Source organism: Rhinolophus hipposideros, assembly GCF_964194185.1.
Source record: "Rhinolophus hipposideros genome assembly, chromosome: 15".
Lineage (NCBI taxonomy): Eukaryota > Metazoa > Chordata > Mammalia > Chiroptera > Rhinolophidae > Rhinolophus > Rhinolophus hipposideros.
In genome coordinates, this window is record NC_138061.1 from 10,376,138 (window position 1) to 10,395,288 (window position 19,151).

The window sequence follows — 19,151 nt, forward strand, 5'->3', positions numbered from 1 at the left end:
AACAGATTCAGTACAGAAACAGATAGGAGAATCTAGCCATCTTCTATTAAGCCAGACTCTAAAGAGACTTGCAAAAATGTGAAAACAATACCACTCTTCTTACTAGTTTTTTGTTTGTTTTGGAAAATAGTTATTCACATTTAAAATACACAACCGTATTTTAACATTAAAATATGTTAAAATGAGATGAGTTTGTCATTTTAGAATGAATTAATGTTTTTAAAACCCAGTTTTAATTTTTAATATGATAAATATTGGTAGATATAACCCACACTATAAACAAAAAATTTTGGTATCTTCGGTTATTTTTAAGAATGTAAAGGGTTTCTGAGACCAAAATGTGTGAGAACCACTAGAATAAAACAGTCTCCGAGATACGTTTTTAGAAAAACGCACATCATTGTGATTATATATTAGCATTTGTGTGCAAAGGTATAAATAGGATACTTACTTTTTTGTATATACATACATAAATTCTTCTGGGAAGACATAAAAGTATTAAGTGTTGGTTAGTTCAGCAAGGAAGGAATGAAAGATAAATTGTTTAAACCTTTTTGAACTCATTTGAATTTTAAACCAGATGAATACATTATTCATTTAAAAAAAAGAAAAAGAAGAAGAAATTAAAACATTCTTCCTATAAGCTATGTTATAAATTTCAGGGAATCTAGGTCTGTTATGAAAAGTTGGAGCACATTTGTTGTAATGGTTATTTTTCTGGCAGCTTTTTCTTGTTTGAGGAGAAAGTGAAGCTTGCTTGTGTTAGGGGTAAAAAATTTAATTTGCTGGGTAAGTCAAATACACTCATGTTGAAATAATGTAAATCAAATAGGTAGCAAGTTCCCCAGTGGGACCCAAAGTATACTGAACTTGAGTTTTAAGGAGGAACAATTTGATTAGTTTTTTTAATAGTAGTTTTTTTCCTAGGTTCTTAGTAGAGAGATTGGATTTATTTTAGAAGACTGTTATAGTTTATAGTCCTGTCATTTAAAAGGTTTTGAATAAGTGCTGCATGAAATGTGGAAGTAAAAAGCTAAGTAAATGTTCTGACATTTGATTCAGTATAAAAAGTACTTTTTATTACTCATAACCTTTGAGGCTTTGGGAATTCTTGAAAAGAAGAAAGAATTCAATTTTATTTATTCTGCCTGCTATTAAGTGTGGCTTTTGATCAGTCTTCATACTTTTAACTTTTGGATAAAGTATCCTTTTATGAAAAGGGAAAATTATTTTAATGCAAAAACTCTTCAGATTTTTTTTCATATAATACTTCTAAAATTTTTTTCTTTGAATACTGAAATATCATTTCCAGAGTTCTTTGAAGCACTTTAGAGAAAGATATTACATGTGGTTGTTGATTAGTTATAGTTAAAGTTGGTCCATAATGTGGAATCATTTTCCCCAATTTCTTTAGTTAATAAGGAAGGACTTTAATAATGTTAATAGTTTTTTATGAAGTATTAGGTAAATGGGTAGTTAATTCAGAAAGTTTACTTGTTACATATGAATGTATATGATATTTGACATTTTTCAAAGCACTTACACATTTTCTTTGATTCTAAGCACGTCTTAGAAATAGCACAATTAGTATTTTTGCTATTTTATGTTTATGTAAATTGAAATTCAGGGGACTAAATGAATTGCCTAATGCCATATAACCTTGTTAAAAAGTAAAATAATTTAGATTTAGACAAGGCTAGATTAGATTTAGATTTAAGTAACACTCTCTCTTTGCAAGAAACGCTTTTATGTATGTATACCTACTATGTTCCAGGCTCTGTGGTCAGCACTGGAGATGTGAAAACAAGAGACAGATCTTGCTCTCCAGGGGCTTGAAGTTTAGTGACAGAGACCACCCAGTGGGAGAAGTGAATCAGTGCAATGGTGCCCCAGTTGAAGGGCTGTATATATCACATATTTTAGAGGAAGTGACACTAATAGGAAGAATGAACAGAAGTTAGCCAGCGTGAGTCTGGGTAGGGGTGGTGCTAAAAGCGTTCAGGTAGAAAATACAGGTAAGGAGGCCAGAAGCATCACATTGAGACTGCTTGGTGCTGGGCCGCATATGAGAAGAAGCAGGATATGAAACCAGAGAGGTAAACAGTGTACTCTAAAGTGGACATGTGAACTTTTTTCTAAAGGTTTTAGGATGCTAAAGAAGGAATGTAAGTAGATGGAAGGAATCGGATAGACCAAGGTTTGAGACTAAGCTCTTGGGCTTATTAGCAGTGGGACCATAGTAAGTGACTAAATAGTTCCGAGCCCTAGTTGCTTTATATGTAAAATGGAAATGACATTTAATTTGCAGGCAGTTAGGAGGACTAAGGAGAACAAATGTTAAAAAGCACCTAGTGTGCACCAAACTTGTAAGTACTCAATGAAAGACGAATTGGAAGTAAGGAGAGTGCATTATACATATTCCAAGCTTGTAAGTAGAACTGAAAAAATAATGAATTAAACTTTATTTTAAAATAATACTGGAACACTTGGACATTTCTAAAACAGCTTAGCTGAAATGATTTTATAATTTCACATGTTTAAATTTAATATTTAGGTATCTTTCAATGTGAGATTTCTTTGTATTCTTCTTCAAAAGTATGGCTTTCTGTACGTGACATGGTTGTCCAGTTATGAGGCTGCCACAGCTGAGACCTTGTGTAGAATCAGTTTTGTGTGCACGATACTTTGTGCCCTGTCCCCCCTCTCCACCCCGCTCCCCTGAACTCCTGGCCCAGGAAGGAATTCTTAGCTGGAAGACCTGGATCTATTATTTTCTAATACTCGCCTGTTTGTGTGTTTCTTTGGTATTGAAATGGTACCTAAGTAATTTAGCTTTAGAGAATAAAATGAAATACTACATGGATTCACTTTTGTCAAACACAGTATCTTAGTCTGCTTGGGCTGCCATAACAAAATGCCACAGATTTGGGTGGTTTAAACAACAGAAGCTTAATTCTCACTGTTCTAGAGCTGGGAAGTCCAAGAAACAGGTGCCAGCTGATTTGGTTCCCAATGAGAACTCTCTTCCTGGCTTGTTTGTCGATGGCCCCCCTCCTGCTGTGTGTTCACATGGCCCTCCCTCTGCTTGAGGGTACAGAGAGAGCTAGTGAGCTCCCCTGTGGCTCGGCTCATAAGGACACTTATCCTGTAGTATCAGGGCTCCATTCTTACGACCTCATTAGCTTTAATTACTTCCGTGTTCCAAATACTGCTGCACTGGTTAGGGCTTCAATCTGTGAATTTGGGGCACATATACATTCAGTTCACAACATGCAGTAAAATTGGAAGTGTGCTCTTTTATGGCTTTGTGACTTGCTATTTTCTAACAAGGAGTTAAATGCCAGGCGTGTATCATATTTATTTTACTGCTCTCCAGAGCTGCCGATGTATATGGACCATTTGAGTCTTTGCTTTCTAGCCAATAATGTTTATAGTTGGTTAGCTATGAAGGGGTTTACAGCCAAGTTGCTCTAGAACTCAGACAGACTACTACTGTGCCTCAGGTAATTATAAACATCCACTAGCCATTCTAATAGTATATTAAGCCTGTACCACTTCCTTGAATTTCTTTTTTATCCTATTCCAGGCCCAAATATAGTTTGGTTCCTATAGGAAATGTCTGTATAATTCAGTGATAATTTTAAAAATCATGTCATTTATCTTAATGGTGAATGTGCCATTTTGCTCATTAACAGAATAAGCCTTTTAATTAACATAGTAAGGTTACATAGTTTTTGAAGACGGCAAAACCAGATTTCAGTTTTATATAGCAGATTTTGAAACAAGATAATAGTCTCAACTAAATTTGCAGATATAAGCCGCCTCCTTTTTTTGATTGGAATTTTGATATGAATTGAGACTCAGACTTCTCAGTCTATTTGCATTTTAGATTGTGGTGGAGTCTTTATATGTGGTTTCCCAGAATGACCACACATTCTTTCACACAGGCCAGCCCTCCAGATGTCTACATTGAAAGGTTTAATGTGGCTCTTGGGCAGTATATGGGAGCGCTACAGAGTATCGTGCCTCTTTTCATATATATGGTAAGTCAGAGCTCTTTCCCCCTTCTAAATAACTTGCCTCTTGGTCTAAGCAAAGAGTGAAGCTTGTTTTGTTTTTCTTTTACTCTATATTATGTTAGAAATGGAAATCAATCTATTTTCGTAATGTTTGATAGTGTTGCCATAGAAGAATTACTCACCCCTTTTCTGTTTTAAAATTCCATGAATAACATTGCTGAATAGACAGTTAGGCATTAATATCAGCAACCACTCAGCATTTATTTTATTTCTGCCATATGGAAGTTACTGTGCTTGGAAAATAAACGTGCATAAGAAAGACTTCTTATCCTCAGAAAATAGAGTTAAAACATATATCTAAAAAGATGATGTATGATAAATGCCAAGTAAGGCATTCCGTAAAAAATAGAACAATAAATTTGCTTCCATTCTGGTGATCTCTTTCATTTGGAGAATTGGACCTTGAGTATAATTTGTAGTGTGTTGACTTTGTTTAGCCCCTCCTCCTTTTAAATATATAAAAGTGTAGAATCTTAATGTTAGCGTTCCTGTTGAACAGAGGGGCCCTTAGAAATCATTATCCCAGTTCATGTTTATTAGATTAGAGAATGGGGTATTTCGGTTGATCCTATCATATTCTGTAGCATAGAGATTGCTGTATGTGGAATATCAATTTTCAAAATAATTTATTCTCCGTAAGATAAACTGAAAAAAACAAAAACAAAACAACAATAGGAAAAAAACAGAACACTGGGAGACATTTTTGTGATCAGCAGGGGACTATTATTTAAGTAATTTATGGAAGGTACTAAGAGTAGGAAAAAACACAGTTAAAAATAATGACGTCTCTGTTATTTTAGAGAAAAAGCTTTTCGTGATATAACATTAGGTGAAAAAGCAAGATGCAAAGCCATGTGTAATATTTCTTTGTTGGCAAGTGTTTTCTTCTTTATTAGGGAAAAAAAGCATATCCATATGTGCAAGCAACATTTTAGAAAGAATTTACGAAAGTTTTCCCAGTGTGGAATGGGACCTTTAGGAATGGGACGGCGGATCTGCTGTGGGGCAGTAGTTTTTATTGCATACCCTTCTGCATGGTTTTATTTTTTTAATCAGGTGCATGATATTTTCATAATTTTTTAAAGAGAACAAAACTGTATTAAAAATTAGAGACAGCAACTTCAACTTGTTAACATTTCTCTTTGTATGTTCCATTCCTTTCCATTGAGTAAACATTTAAACATGAACAAATTCAATCTTTTTTGACTTGCCAATCATTCTAATCAGGATGCTTTTGGCTGCAAGAAACAGAAAACCTGATTCAAAGTGATTTGAATAAATAAGAGAAAGAATTATCTCTTGTAATAAAATTCCAGTAAGGCAGTTTCCAGGGTTGTTTGAATCTGTGGTTCAACAGTGTCACCAAAGACTCAGGTTCTTTTTTGTCTCTTTGCTGTACATGACATCTGTTTCATTTTGTTCTCCTCTTGGCTGTAAGATGACTGTAAAATACTTCTCACTCAAGCCTACGTTTCTCTCCGTCTAATTGGGCTACCTCGGGTCACGGGTCTGCCTTGAACCAAAGACCATCTCTAGGGAGTGTCATAAGCTGAGTGATTAAGACTAAGCACTGAAATGAATGTGTTGGGGAGCCACGCAGTGCATGTCCCCTACCGGCTTTCAGCCTAGATCGTTGATAAGTGGGGGACCTTGTATTGGTGATGCCCGGTGTTGCCTTTAGATGATGATGTGGTATTTTTAAAGGACATAATAACTTCCTGTCAGACGAGCCCATGCTGGAAAGACACAGAAATAGGGCAGGGCTTTCTTTTGTTGTTCGATGTTGGGTTTTTATATTTTAACTGATGCCTTTATGCGTTGTGTCCTAAAATATTTTTTAGTGTTTCAGTTCATAAGACTAATCATTTCCCCCTAATTGGTGCACTGAAACATAATTTATTTTCTTTTCAGAATAAGTTTTACATCGAAACCAAGCTTAACAGAGACTTAAAAGATGACCTTATAAAGCTGTTTACGGAACATGTTGCAGAAAAGCACATTTACAGCCTAATGCGTAAGTAATTCAACTCATAGGGGTGAACTAACACTAGCAATGACACACATATTTTTTTGATCAGAAAGCATTGGTACATAAACCCCAATGTTGACATCTTCCAACTCATACAGCAGGAAGTGTGGAATTCCAGTTCTATTAAGAGAGACATGAGGAATTAAAAATGTGACTTGAAGGTCACCCAGTGAGCTGGGAGCTGCTTAGCCACGTTACTGGACCGTGCCTGCATATCTAGCCCGATATTTACTCTTCCCCTCCTGTCCCTGGCACCCCCTACCCCGGCCTTCTGACAATGGGGGAAATATTATTCAGGGGTTTACCCCTGACTTTGTTACTGATAACTCTAGAAGGAGCACAGTGTTATATGTGAAATGGTAGCACAGAATCCTCTCTGATTTTCACTCTTTAGTACAAAAACCATTCTCTGTCTGGCTCTGTCAGACTGTATCTTAGGCAAGCCTTTTAGCCTCTGATCCTGTGATTTCTGTGAATTGGGATTTATAAAATGTTTAACATGGCTATGTAGGTTATTACTAAGTAATCAGATCAAAGTGCCAAGTTAAGTTAGTTTTCCCTCTCCCTCTATTCCTGGGTCCCCAGCCCCCACACAGTAGGTGGCAAATTATCCTTCCTTTTCTAAAAGAATATACTCTCCGAGGGGGGGTTAGGAAGTCCCCACGGCATAATGTGTCAGCATTCTTTAAAAGCTCATATTTTATGCAGTATATCATCGAGCCATTTTTTAGAAATTTGGCACATTTTGGATTTGCGGTGTGTAGATTTTGCTTTCTTAACAGTCTTAGTTTCTACCACAGTGAACTTTTATCGGAATTTACAAGAGAGTGGTTGTAAACCTGACTACAAATTTCTTTCATTTTTTTGAGTGTAAATTAAGACAAGGAATTGTTAAATATTGGGCCCGCTTATTTGGTTTTCCAGTAATATCGTAGATGAAGATAATACATGTTTTGTTATGTTCCCATGAGATTCCAGAATCAAAATAGAGATCTAGAATCTTGGGAGTATGACATTTTTTTTAAGGCTGGCCAACTGTTTACAAATATCTTTAAACATTATCTCGTGAGCTATTCTAGCTATTAATTATAACCACTAAGGTCTTATCTCTGATGTTTTCATTGTCTTTGTTTCCATTGTAAAATAAAGCACAGCATTTTTGAGTTTTTCCAATTAAAATTCTTTAGAGCGATGTTACCACTTGGTAGAAAAGCTTATTTGCTATGTAAATATGTTTTTATATTTGTCAGTAATTTGGAAATCAATTTCATTGGGTATATGCAAAGAGAATATTCAAAGAGAATATAGCAGTCTAGATCTAGTGAGAGAAAACATAAATAGATTATTTTTTCCTTTTTATTATATAATTTGATTTTCAATAAAAATTACACTTAAAGGTGGTTTCCAAGTAAACTGAAAAGGCCCTTAAATTGTTCTAAATTGGGTAAAACGGAGCTTATCAGATACTTATTGAGCAAGTACCAGGCATTGTGCTTAGAGTAAGGGATACAAAAAGTGGCCAGTGGTCGCATTGGTTGGGGCTGCGTAATAGCAAGGGGTTATGTGGGTGATCATTACAAAGACTTTCTAACACACACAAACACACCTCTTACTATGTGGTAGGACCTGTTCTAGATCCTTCACAAATATTACCTTATTTCTTACAACTCTAAGGTAGGTATAGTTATTACCTCCACTTTCAGATGGGGAAACCGAGTTACAGACAGGCTAAAATTATTTTAAGCCAGAAAAACATAGCTGTTAGGGATTGATTTCTTGTCTTTAGTTACACATTTTCCTATACTCACCCCTTCACTCCACCAAAACATATAACTACACTCAATTTCTATAATTTTCTAAAATCTGATCAGTAATTTCCTTCTTATGGCTTCAGATACATTTGGAAATGCTAGTGTTTCACTTATTATTGCTGTGTAACAAATACCCCAAAGGGTAGTGGCTTCACACAGTAACTGTTTTATTTTGCTCACAGATCTATAGTTTGGACAGGGCTTGGTGGGGCAGTTTATTTCTGCTTTCCCAGCATTGGTTGATGTGACTCCATCAGGGGTTGGGGACTTTTAAGATGGCTGACTTTCATGATTGGCACGTGCTACTGGCTTTTGGTTCTTCTCTTGTTTTTCCTCCAAGAGTGAGTGTCCCAAGATACAGGAAATGGAAACTGCCAGTTTCTTAAGTCTTGGGCCTGGAAACTGGCTCAGCGTCACTTTTGCTGTATTCTCTTGGGCAGGCAGTTACGGAGCCCAGATTCCAGGGGAGTGGACATGGACACATCTCTCGATGGGAGGCATGCCAGAAAAATTTGGGGGCCATGTCTTAAAACCAGGATAGCAGGGCAAAATGAACTCCTGCTCTGCAACCAAATAATTAGTATCTGAATGCCCCATATTAGCAGTTATTTCATGAATGAAGACAGTGACTTCTCACTGCAGATAAAGGTAGTTTTCTGTCATCTCTCCATGGTATAATCATTTTCAAATGCATATGCTTATAAAAGAAAATGGTTTCTGCTTTTGGCTGGCAATAAAATCTCCTTTGAAAACAATTTTTGTTTGCGTTAAACTTTGAAAGCAGTAGAAATACTAAGATATACATTAATCAAGGGGGTACCTATGTAGTATTGTATTGATTATTCTGAACAAATGTGACAAAATGGGTCGATCAGTTAATGGTAGAAGTTTCCTGAGAAAACATGTTGAGTTAGTTACACTGGAAGATTTATAGTTCAGGTTGCATAGAGTGTTTTAAATACTGCATTTCAGTTATTATCCTTAGGTTCTGCTTTTTATTTTAGTTCAGACTTTTGTAGTTTTTTTTTTTTAAGTCAAGGGTAGTATTAGTTTTAATTTTGTTTTTAAGAATTATTTTTCAAATAAATAAAGGAGAAAAGCTCATGGGCAAGCTTGCTGCTCTGAGGAATAATGGAAAGACCTGATGAGCTTGGTTCAGCTATTAAAAAGCTGTGTGACTTTCAGGAGGGCACTTAACCTCTCTAGACTTTAATGTCATAGTCTGTAAAGAAAGAGATTAGCAGGAGAAGTTCTCTAAGGTCCTATTCTAGTTTCAAAACTATTTACTTACTGATAATCAGCAATCAGTGGGATTGTGGGAAGGTCTTTGTTTTTTAATTATATAATTACATACTTTTTGGAAGAAAACTTGCTAAAGGTAACACTCTCTTAGTACTAGTTCATGTATAAGATCAGCATTTCAGTGGTGGCATGGTAACTAGAAATTATACAGAATTTAAAGTGAAACACAAGTTCTAGGACCTATTCTGTAACTGCTAGCTCTGGAACTTGATGGGAATTATTAGTGTTGTTTTATTTTGTTTTGTTTTTAATCTCAGTTTCCTTATCTGTAAAAAAAAAAAAAGCAACGTAGATGAGAATTAAGCTTGTGAGAAAGTAAATCCTAAATTAAAGATGAGATTAAATTTATGTAAAATACTCAGCACCTGTAAAATACTCAATAAATACTTTCTGTCTGCTCTCAAGTTACTGCTTCCCCAAATCCCCCTTTTCCTTAAAAGGGGAGATCAACTAAAACATCTTTTAAAACATTGTTTTCCTAAAGAGAGTTTAAATGGAGAGGATTTTAGTGAAATGTTACACCTTCTCAACCCTCATAATCTTTTGTTACTGAATGTAATTATTTTCAATGAATTCATCCCAAATTAATTTATGTACATTGTATGTATAATTTAATCTGTGAATTCATCATTGCTTCATAGCTATCAAATTTGATATAGGTGATTATAGTTATGTAAGGATTGTTTGCAAAAGTAAATATTTGACCACACAATGAACATGTGATTGAACATGAAGTTACTGACTGGGAACAAAGCTTACTGCAGGCCAAAGCTATTGGGCAAAAAGTAGGAAGATGGGTTAATAGAGCCAGGGTTTGGGGGAACCTTGAGTAGAAGAGACTCTGAGAACCTAAAATTGGGAATTTTAATTTTTAAACGTTGTATTTTAGAACATTTTCTGCGATGCTTAACATTTGTCTCCTTAAAATTTATCCGTGACATTCAAAATTATAACTACTGATGATAGAATCAGAAGTATAAGCTCAGAACAACGCGTCTTTGGCCTTCATGTAAATCCAGATGTAACTCATGGTGTGTGTTTGAAGGTATAAAATCATTGTTGGTCAAGTGAGAATGCGTTTCCAGTTTTTAAAAGGCGTAGAAAGAAGAAAGTAGCTTATATAATTTTACAAGCCTGGCACAGAGTAAAATGATGCCAAATTTTATGGGAGGTTTTCTGGTTAGTAAATTGCAGGTCTTTGAGAGATAAATTCAAAATGAACTGTTTTCAGTCAGTAGTATGTGTAGTAGCCACTAAATAATGGAATTTGTATCTGTTCATGATGCTTTCATTTCAAGAGAAATTATTCCTACCCATTTAAAAATGTTCTGATAAAATTTTTGTGTGGCAGATAACCTAAAAGAACTAAAACCTAAAAGAACGTGACTCTGTTGTCACGTTCGGTCAGTCAGGGTCCCATGGTTACCAGTCCTGAAAGAGAAAAGGATGAGCCAGCATGGTTTTTTCTTACTTTTACCTCTAGTAAGAAGAAAAGTACGTACAGTTACAGCATTTGGGAAAGTCAGTTTCTGACTCTGATTGCAGTTACTAAAATTACTAATAGTGTGCCTGTCAGAAAGATTCCAACAGCCTCAAATATGGTGATTTGAGGGAAAGAGAAATTGAAAGAATTAGAGAACATTTTATTCCCCACATGTTGAATCCTGGAACTTAATGGAAGCATTTTCAGCTCACTCGCTAAGTACCGTGAATGCTGTTGCTTTTAGAAAGCTTTACTTGTTTTCAGAAACTCCATGAATTGAATCATTTCCACCAGTATTTCAGCAGACCTGCACATATTTACTTGTTAGATTGAGCTCTACTGCATTGGATTGAAAAAAAATAAAAAAAATTTAGTGTGTAAACGCTCGGTTTTGTCCTCTTAGGCTGTTCTTTTCTTGAATTTGTTTACCCTTCTGTATTTGGGGAAAATAGTAACAGAAAGAGAAACATGGACAGACAGTTAAGTGTTACATCATTTTTATATCCCATGTTTTCTTATTTCAGCTTTACTTTTAGAAGCCCAGTCAACACCATTTCAGGTCACACCTTCAACTATGGCAAATATTGTGAAAGGCCTGTACACTCTCAGACCAGGTAAACTTATACATCATTTCTTTTGGGGTTGGACTTTATTTGTTTATGGTAGTTCCAGCCTTGTTCAAGAGTGTTTCTCTATATGTTTTCTGAGGCCTATATGGTATTTAGATTTGTGATGGCAAAAAAATTGAGTAGATAACTCATCATTGTGAAATGTAAACTCAGGACTCACTTGGAATTCTCTCCATACTAGTGAAAACCAACTTGTTGGGGAAATACAAGAAATAATTTGTAGGAGACACTTTTGATAAAATTGAATCTCAAATCTGGCATTAATCTTTGTCCTTTTTGTTATGGAGTTTTTTCCTTCACCTCTGCCCCACACTGCAAAGATGCACAAACATATATATTCACAACTTCGTCTTCTTAGGCCTCGTATGTAACTTGCAAGGAATCTAGAAATGTTGGTAAAGTTATAGTCATTTCCTAAGAATGTTTTGAAGAAAGGTGATAGAATAGCAGAACCAAAAGTCAAAGATCACTATATTCAAAGGCATAGTTTGTAAATTATCTTAATGTAGCTATCTTAGAATAAAGTCATTGTGAATTTAAAGGAATCCCAAGGTGCTTTTGTGTATATCTTCCTGTTGCTAAGCCAGAACCTCAGACTTGTCGTACAGTTGACTAGCCAATGTAAAAAGACCCACGGGAGAGAGATTGTAGAAGTTCTCAGGCCAGAACATTGCTCTACAGTCTAGAAACACAGGGCTGCTATATTGATAGTGTAGTGGTCCCCCTTATCTGCAGTTTCACTTTCTACAGTTTACCTGCGCTCAACCGCGCTATGAAAATATTAAATGGAAAATTCCAGAAACAAATAATTCATAATAATTCATAAGTTTTACATTGCATACCATTCTGAGTACCTCAGTTCATCTCATCACATAGGCATTGTATCATCTCCCATCCTCACAAGAAGGTGAGTGCAGTACTTTGAGAGACTATATTTACATCACTTCTATTGCAGTATATTGTTACAATTGTTCTATTTCATTATTAGTTATTGTTGTTAATCTCCTACTGTCCCTAATTTATAAATTAAACTTTATCATAGGTATGTAAGTATAGGGAAAACCTAGTGTATGTGGGGTTTGCTCCTCTTGGCGGTTCAGGCATCCAGTGGAACATATTCCCCTCAGTAAGGGGGGACTACTTTAATTTTATCTTTTTGTGAAATTTCTTTTGTCATTTGAGGGTTAAATGAAATAAAACATAATCTAAATGGCTTACCACAGTACCTGATAATATAAGCTCTAACTATTGTTATTACTGTCCAGTTGGGTCCAGTGGTTATTTTAGTTTAATTAATTGATGGCTTGATTGCTTGCTTAATTTAAAAGTTATGTCAGACTTTAGCTTGCTAAAATGGAAGCCAAGTGAAAACTGGTACTAGGGGTAGACTGTGATGTCAGAAATACCTTCTTCCTCAGGCTACTTTCTTTCCTCAGGCTAATAATTTAGTGACTTTTACAGTAGTATTCAAATTTAATGTTACTTAAATGTAGATCGGCTCTTGCTCTAGTCATAATTTTTTAACAAATTATTTGTATAAAGTAATTACTTATATAAAGTAGCAAAAATAATTTTATTACATGTGTCCAATAAACATGTTTTTCTTTCTCTGGTTTCTCAGAATTTTGAATTTCATTTTACTAAATGTGATGAAAATGGCTCGTGCGTTTTTCTTCCAGTGCTAGATTATGAATGATTTATTTTTTATTTTGGAAGGCGTTCAAGTGCAGTATGACAAATTTCTAAATTCTGCCTCCTAAGTAGGCAACTTTATGATAAAAGCTTTAGCTTTTATCATAAATAACAAATTGCAGAATAAAAGCAATTCCTAAGAGTAGAGATGCTGATAGATACATGTTTATTTAAAAGCTGTTTATCCAGGTTTGAGCTCTTATAATAGAATTCATACTACGGTGAGAATTTTGTATTTGAGGATTGTCCTTTTGAAAAGGTGAATTTTACCACAGACTAACCTTTTTTTGCCCTAGGCGTTTTTCTGAGATACTGTTAAACATATTTTAACATTTACAAGTCTTACCAGTACCCATTGTATTCCTGGGTTATTAAAGGAGTTTTATTCACCTGACAGAGTAAGGTTAAAATATTTTAAAAGTTGAATTTTAAATGTAAAAGTTTCTTTCATTGCAGTGGTTTGCACATGCTGATCTTAGTATAATGAATGCTTCTGAGGCAACCAAGGAAGTTTTTTAAACTATAGATTTCAGACCCTAGTCCTTGGAGATTCTAATGACTGTTATCATTTGAGGTGTGTTTAATTTGGTCTTTACAAAACAGTTGCAGTCATCCCATCCTGCCCTTCTTCGTTTAATACACACACTTGTCTTTGTTTCTTCATCTTTATTTTAATGACTGCCTGGAGTTGCATAAAATGGCAGATATGTTTGACTCCTGCCACCTCTGACTGATTGGTCGGTGGTTCCCCAGAGCAATGTGTTGAGATTCTTTCTAAGCCATATTTGAGTTGAGCTGGATGAGGGACACAGTTGAGAACATTTTGCCATGAGTTTGTACAAGGGCTGAGTGGATTGGTCCTTGTGTCATTTGCGGTGCCCTCCCCTTTTTTTTCTCCATCTCTAACTTAGCTGTTCTCCTGTTGGACATTTTTTTTTACTTACCAATGACCCAGCATTAGCGTGATTTTTTTTTTCACATTTAAAATTATATTTACTCAAGATTACAATTTTTAAGGTGAGCTCACTGGAATAAATAGAGCGTTGGCATTTTACGGGTTTTGATACATACAGCTAAGATGTTTACCGAGAGGAAACATTTGAAAGGGACAGATTAAAAGAATCCAAAAGGGTAGCAGTGCTAAAATTCGGGCCACCAACAAGGAAGAATGCTGGTTTCTTCACACCCCTACTACTGATGGGCATTATTTATAGTTAGTGTTCATTGAGTAGGGGGAAGAGATTGTGTTTATTGTACCTTAATTTTTTTCTGAATATTAACAAGGCTTTTATTGTTTTTCTCTTATAAATTATTCAGTCTTATCTTTCATCTTGTCTTACTGATTTATAAAAATGTTTTATAATAAAATACTAATTTGTCTTTGTCATGTCTGATACAAATATTTTCCTTAGCCTTCTCGTTGCCTGTTTATTTGTGAATGTTTTTCTTTAGATTATTCTCTTGATCGTTTATTTGTTAATAATTAAATGACAGTTTAAATCTTATATATTTAATTTGCTGTCATTTAGCATCGATCAAAATAAGTTCTTATTTCAAAAGTACTTACCAGTTATCTCCAGCCCACTTATTAAATGTTTGATTTCCCTCCTCATTTTTGTGGTTCTTTTTTTATATGTCTGCTTACTACTACCTGTACTGTTCTATTCTTGGGCTAGCACATTGTTTTAGTTAATGCTTAACAGGGCTAGTGTTTCTACCAAGCCCTTTGCCTCCCAATCGCCTTCCCTTAAGAATTCTTCATCTCATTCTTGTTTTCCCTTATATTTAGAATTTTTGATAAGGTCATTCCAAAATTCTCTAGAGATTTTCATTAAATTTTGTTATAACAATAAAGTGTAAAAATGTCTGCGTTCTTTACACTGTAAATTCTTTTCAGAGGGGAAATTTAACCTCTTGTATTTCTTTATCAGAATGGGATTACACTTAAATTTGGCTTAAAATATATTGAGCAAACAAAATCTTCCCTTTCCCACTTAATTTGTCTATATGATTTTCTTAATGAATCTTTTCCTTCCCTCACAGAGTGGGTTCAAATGGCTCCAACTCTATTTTCTAAATTTATTCCAAACATTCTCCCTCCGGCGGTGGAATCTGAACTTTCTGAATATGCTGCTCAAGATCAGAAACTTCAAAGAGAACTTATACAGAATGGTTTTATGAGGCAAGTTGTTTTCTTTCTTTCATGACAAAATACGTCCATTTTCCTTAGGCCAGTTTGGCACAGCAGGGGAGGGTGGCCAAGGCTCTTAGAATGGGAAATACACGGTGCTGCTGCTGCTACAGGGAGCGACAGGTAGTGGAAATGTTGAAGCTGGATTTTGATTTTATGGGAGCTGCTTTTTACTAAAAGGATTTCTCACTGGGTGGGCAGTTAGGTGGGGCAGCCTCTGGGAGCTCTTCCAACTGTGATCCTCTCATTGTCGATATTTTATGACCAGTTATAATGTACTTTTATGATTAAACTAGCAAATGACTAGTTTTATGACTAAACTAGTGTAAAGAGGCTTCGGATTCTGTTTTTATATTTTCACTTTCGCCCTACGTTCTTGTTGTTCCTTTTTTAAAAGTAGGGTGTCTCTTTAATGTGGCTAGAAAATTGGACTGCCTTGGTTTTGACGTATACACTTTGCTGCTTTCTTTAAAATTGACAATTCGGTATCATGGCTATGATACAGAAAATCTTGCAAAGTGCATATTTTCAACTAAAAGAAATTATATAAAAACTTTGTGATTCCCTATGGGAAAACACCATGTCACTGAAGGTCACCATATCACTGAAGGGCACATAATACCTTATATTTTCATAATCTATACTCTTTACTTAGCAGTTTTACATATCTTCTTTTATTTGAATCCCTGGCATTGAAAGAAGAAAGCTGTGAAAAGGAAGATACCCGGATTTCTCACTTAGGCATAGTTGTCACCACAAAGTGACTCACTTATCTCTCGAGGACTGCAGGTGGACAGTCCTTTGGCCTTTCTTAGCTTCTGAGGCCAAACTAAATCCCAGAGTGTCAGTCTTGACCAAGATCACTGTAACTAAGTCTCTGGTTTCAGCACAGGTTAGGAAAGAAAGCAGATCATTTGCTGGCCTGGGTTGACATTTATCCCATTTTGTCTTGGTGGCATCTGTGTTCATGTGGTAGTGAGGGCACTGAGTAACCCTCTGGTCCTGTACCCCACTGACTCTCGGGCAGCTCACATTGGAAAGGCTCAATGAAGCTATTTCAGTAGAAAGCCTCGGAAACCTGACTCTGGTGGCATGTTAGGGAAGGAAAGGCCAGTGGGAAATGATGGAATGTAAACAGCTAGTTTTCCTCCCTGATGTCCAGTGGTCAGGTGTTTCCTGACATTCGCTGTAGTATTTCTAACAGCAATATTATTTTCATAGATAGAATGAGGCCATTTAATACCATAGTGATTTTGCTTATTCATTTTTGAAGAGCTAATGTATATGTATGATTCAAAAATCAAAATGATAATAAACATTGAGAATCAGAAGTAGATACTGAGCAGTTTGGCGCCCCCCGTATCCCCATCTGCTGCCACCCCATTAGGTAATCATTTTTATTAGTTTCTTCCAGTTTTTTTTTTAAATATATGCAGAGACAAGCAAACAAAATACATGTTCTTATTTTTATTTCTTTCTTACACATTCATGTGTGTAAATGTACTACAAGTTACCTAACCAGTCCCCAGTAGGTGGCAACTTGAATTATTTCTAGTCTTTTGCTATTACAGAGAATGCTGCAATTAATAGCCTTATCCATGCATAATTTTGTCCCTGTTGCAGGGATATCTGGAGAGTAAATTCCCATAAGTGAGGTGGCTGGGTCAAGAGTAAATGCAGTTGTGACTTTGATTAATACAGTCTCGTCAAATTGCCCTCCATAGGGGATTGTACTGTCGTGCATAGGCACCAGCAGAGCGGGAAAGTGTCTGCCACTCACGGCCTGGGCTATGGAATGTGCTGTTAAACTTGGGACTTCTGCCAGGCTGGCAGGTGAAAAATAATTACTCAGCGTTGGTTTAATTGGCATTTATCTAGTTATGAGCGAGGCTAAGCATATTTCCATATGTTTGTATTTTCCTGTGTATATTCTTTGCTCATTTTTCTGTTTGATTGTTAGTCTTTTTGTCTTGGTTTCTAGGTGCTCTTTCTGTAGTGAAGAGATTGATTCTTTGCCTAACATAAGACAGTTTTTTTCAGTTTGTCTTTTGACTTTGCTTGTCGTGTTGGTCTTTCTTTTTAATTTTAAGTCATGTAGAAGTTTATTTATGTTTGTATAACTAACTTTATCAGGTTTTGTCTTTATGGCTTAGGTATTTTGAATTGTAGTTAAAAGTTTTTCCTTAAATATTTAAAGATAGATGCAGAGTAATCTGAGTATACCTTTTATGTTTATTTTTTCTAGGCTAACCATAATTTTGAAGTCTTTTATGTTTTTTTTTCCATGTTTTATTGAATGTTTGTTTTTAATTTTAGAGATGAGCTTATTGATGGCTTTAACAATAAAAACAGGCTTCTGGAAAATTCTATTTCTGTGAAGTAGTTTAGGAAGGTAGGTCTTGTGGAGTTCTTTGAGCACCTTGAATTCACCTTTCAGAGCAGTTTGTAGAACTGTTTAAACACATGTGGAGACATTTTCCTAATCCTAATCTTGGAACCAGGAATAAGAGAACAGGGTGCTGCACTGCTCAGTGTAAAGTAGCTCTTATTAGGTTTGCTTGAGAGGAGTGAGCGAGTGAGTGAGTGACTCTATAAATAGCTTCCTATAACATCTCCTGTATACATGAAGGACTAACGTGGCACTGTTTGGCCACGGCCAAGTTGGTTATATTCAGGGAAGTGCCTTAGAGTGTGGGTGTATATTTGAATTTTTGTTTCTCTTAGGGGGATTGTTTCATACAACTTCTGCCTGAAATTTAAACGTTAGTATTCCGAGATGTGATCAGATTAAATAGTTTTATTGTGCAGATTGAATTGAGCCATTTCTAGAATTAAATTAGCGATCTATTATACATTTACTGTGAGGAATAAGGTCTGCCTCGTAAATTATCCTGATGGGTGCTTTGCATAGTAGGCCGTGCCCAAGCTGACATTCTTGGACTCACTCTGACCCCTGCTGAGCTGTTCCAGACCTCTCAGGAAGGATGTGCAAGACCTTGTACTTAGCAGCTAAGAGGAAGACTGCCTGCGCTTCCAGCTCTATTCCACATCCTGCCCAGCCAAACTTGATGCCTTCTGTGATTATTATTTCGCTACAATTGTTTTGGGGAGAAATGGTGTCCACTGATGCAGAAAACTTAGAGAATATAGTGCAGGCTACCTAACAAGAATCCTGTTACTGGCTCTTCTGATATGAGCAGTCATTTTATGTAGATGCCTAACCAGCCATGTGATTCCTGTTCAGCTTTGCAAACTATTTTTCATTTAAGTTTCTGTTCTACTCAAATGATGTACGGAGTCCTGAATAGGCAGTACACGGCTTTCATGTGGATGGCACAGAGTAAGGCTGAAATATTCTGAAATAATGTCTGAGTGTTGTCAGATGTATCCTCTTCTGCATTTAATGGACAGAGTCTCATTTGAGCTGGAGTTTATGCAGAAGGTCTGTAGGTGGAAGGAAATACAGTGTGGACTTACTTCAAAGCTAGAACTAACATACAAGCTAAGGGCGACATTTTCTTTTTATCTGCTACCTGCAAAATTGAGCTGATTCTTGTTGGGGAGGGCAGGTTGCATCTGATGTCAAGGATTACATTATGGAAGGTCGGCTCCATTGGGAACTTCTCACACGCCCCCAGCTGGAGCATCTTCATGAGGGCAGCATTTGGTCCTCTCCAAAGCGTATACCCAAGAGCTCTTAGAGGCAAGGAATAAAATTAAAAAGCTCTTTCTGAGTAACTGTGACCTGGATTTCTGAAACCAAATAGAACCTTGTAGGGGTGTTGTTGGATCTTTTAGCGGAGAGGGTTACTTTAGATTGGGCCTTGTGCAGTTAGCAGCAGGGGTCTGGTTTTGAGCACAGCTCATAGCTTCCCCTACTGTGCATTGCATCATATCTCTAGAGGGCAGCCTCTCACATATGTCACATTTACATT

General features: G+C 36.0%; 1 protein-coding gene across 1 annotated transcript in view; it reads left to right on the forward strand.

Moving 5' to 3' along the window:
- CACUL1 (CDK2 associated cullin domain 1) overlaps positions 1 to 19,151 on the forward strand; it is a 63,384-nt gene that overhangs the window by 36,442 nt on the left and 7,791 nt on the right. The window contains exons 4-7 of the mRNA XM_081074794.1: positions 3,948 to 4,043; positions 5,991 to 6,093; positions 11,229 to 11,318; positions 15,069 to 15,207. Coding sequence (XP_080930920.1) covers positions 3,948 to 4,043; positions 5,991 to 6,093; positions 11,229 to 11,318; positions 15,069 to 15,207 — 428 coding nt within the window. The remainder of the gene's footprint in view (positions 1 to 3,947; positions 4,044 to 5,990; positions 6,094 to 11,228; positions 11,319 to 15,068; positions 15,208 to 19,151) is intronic.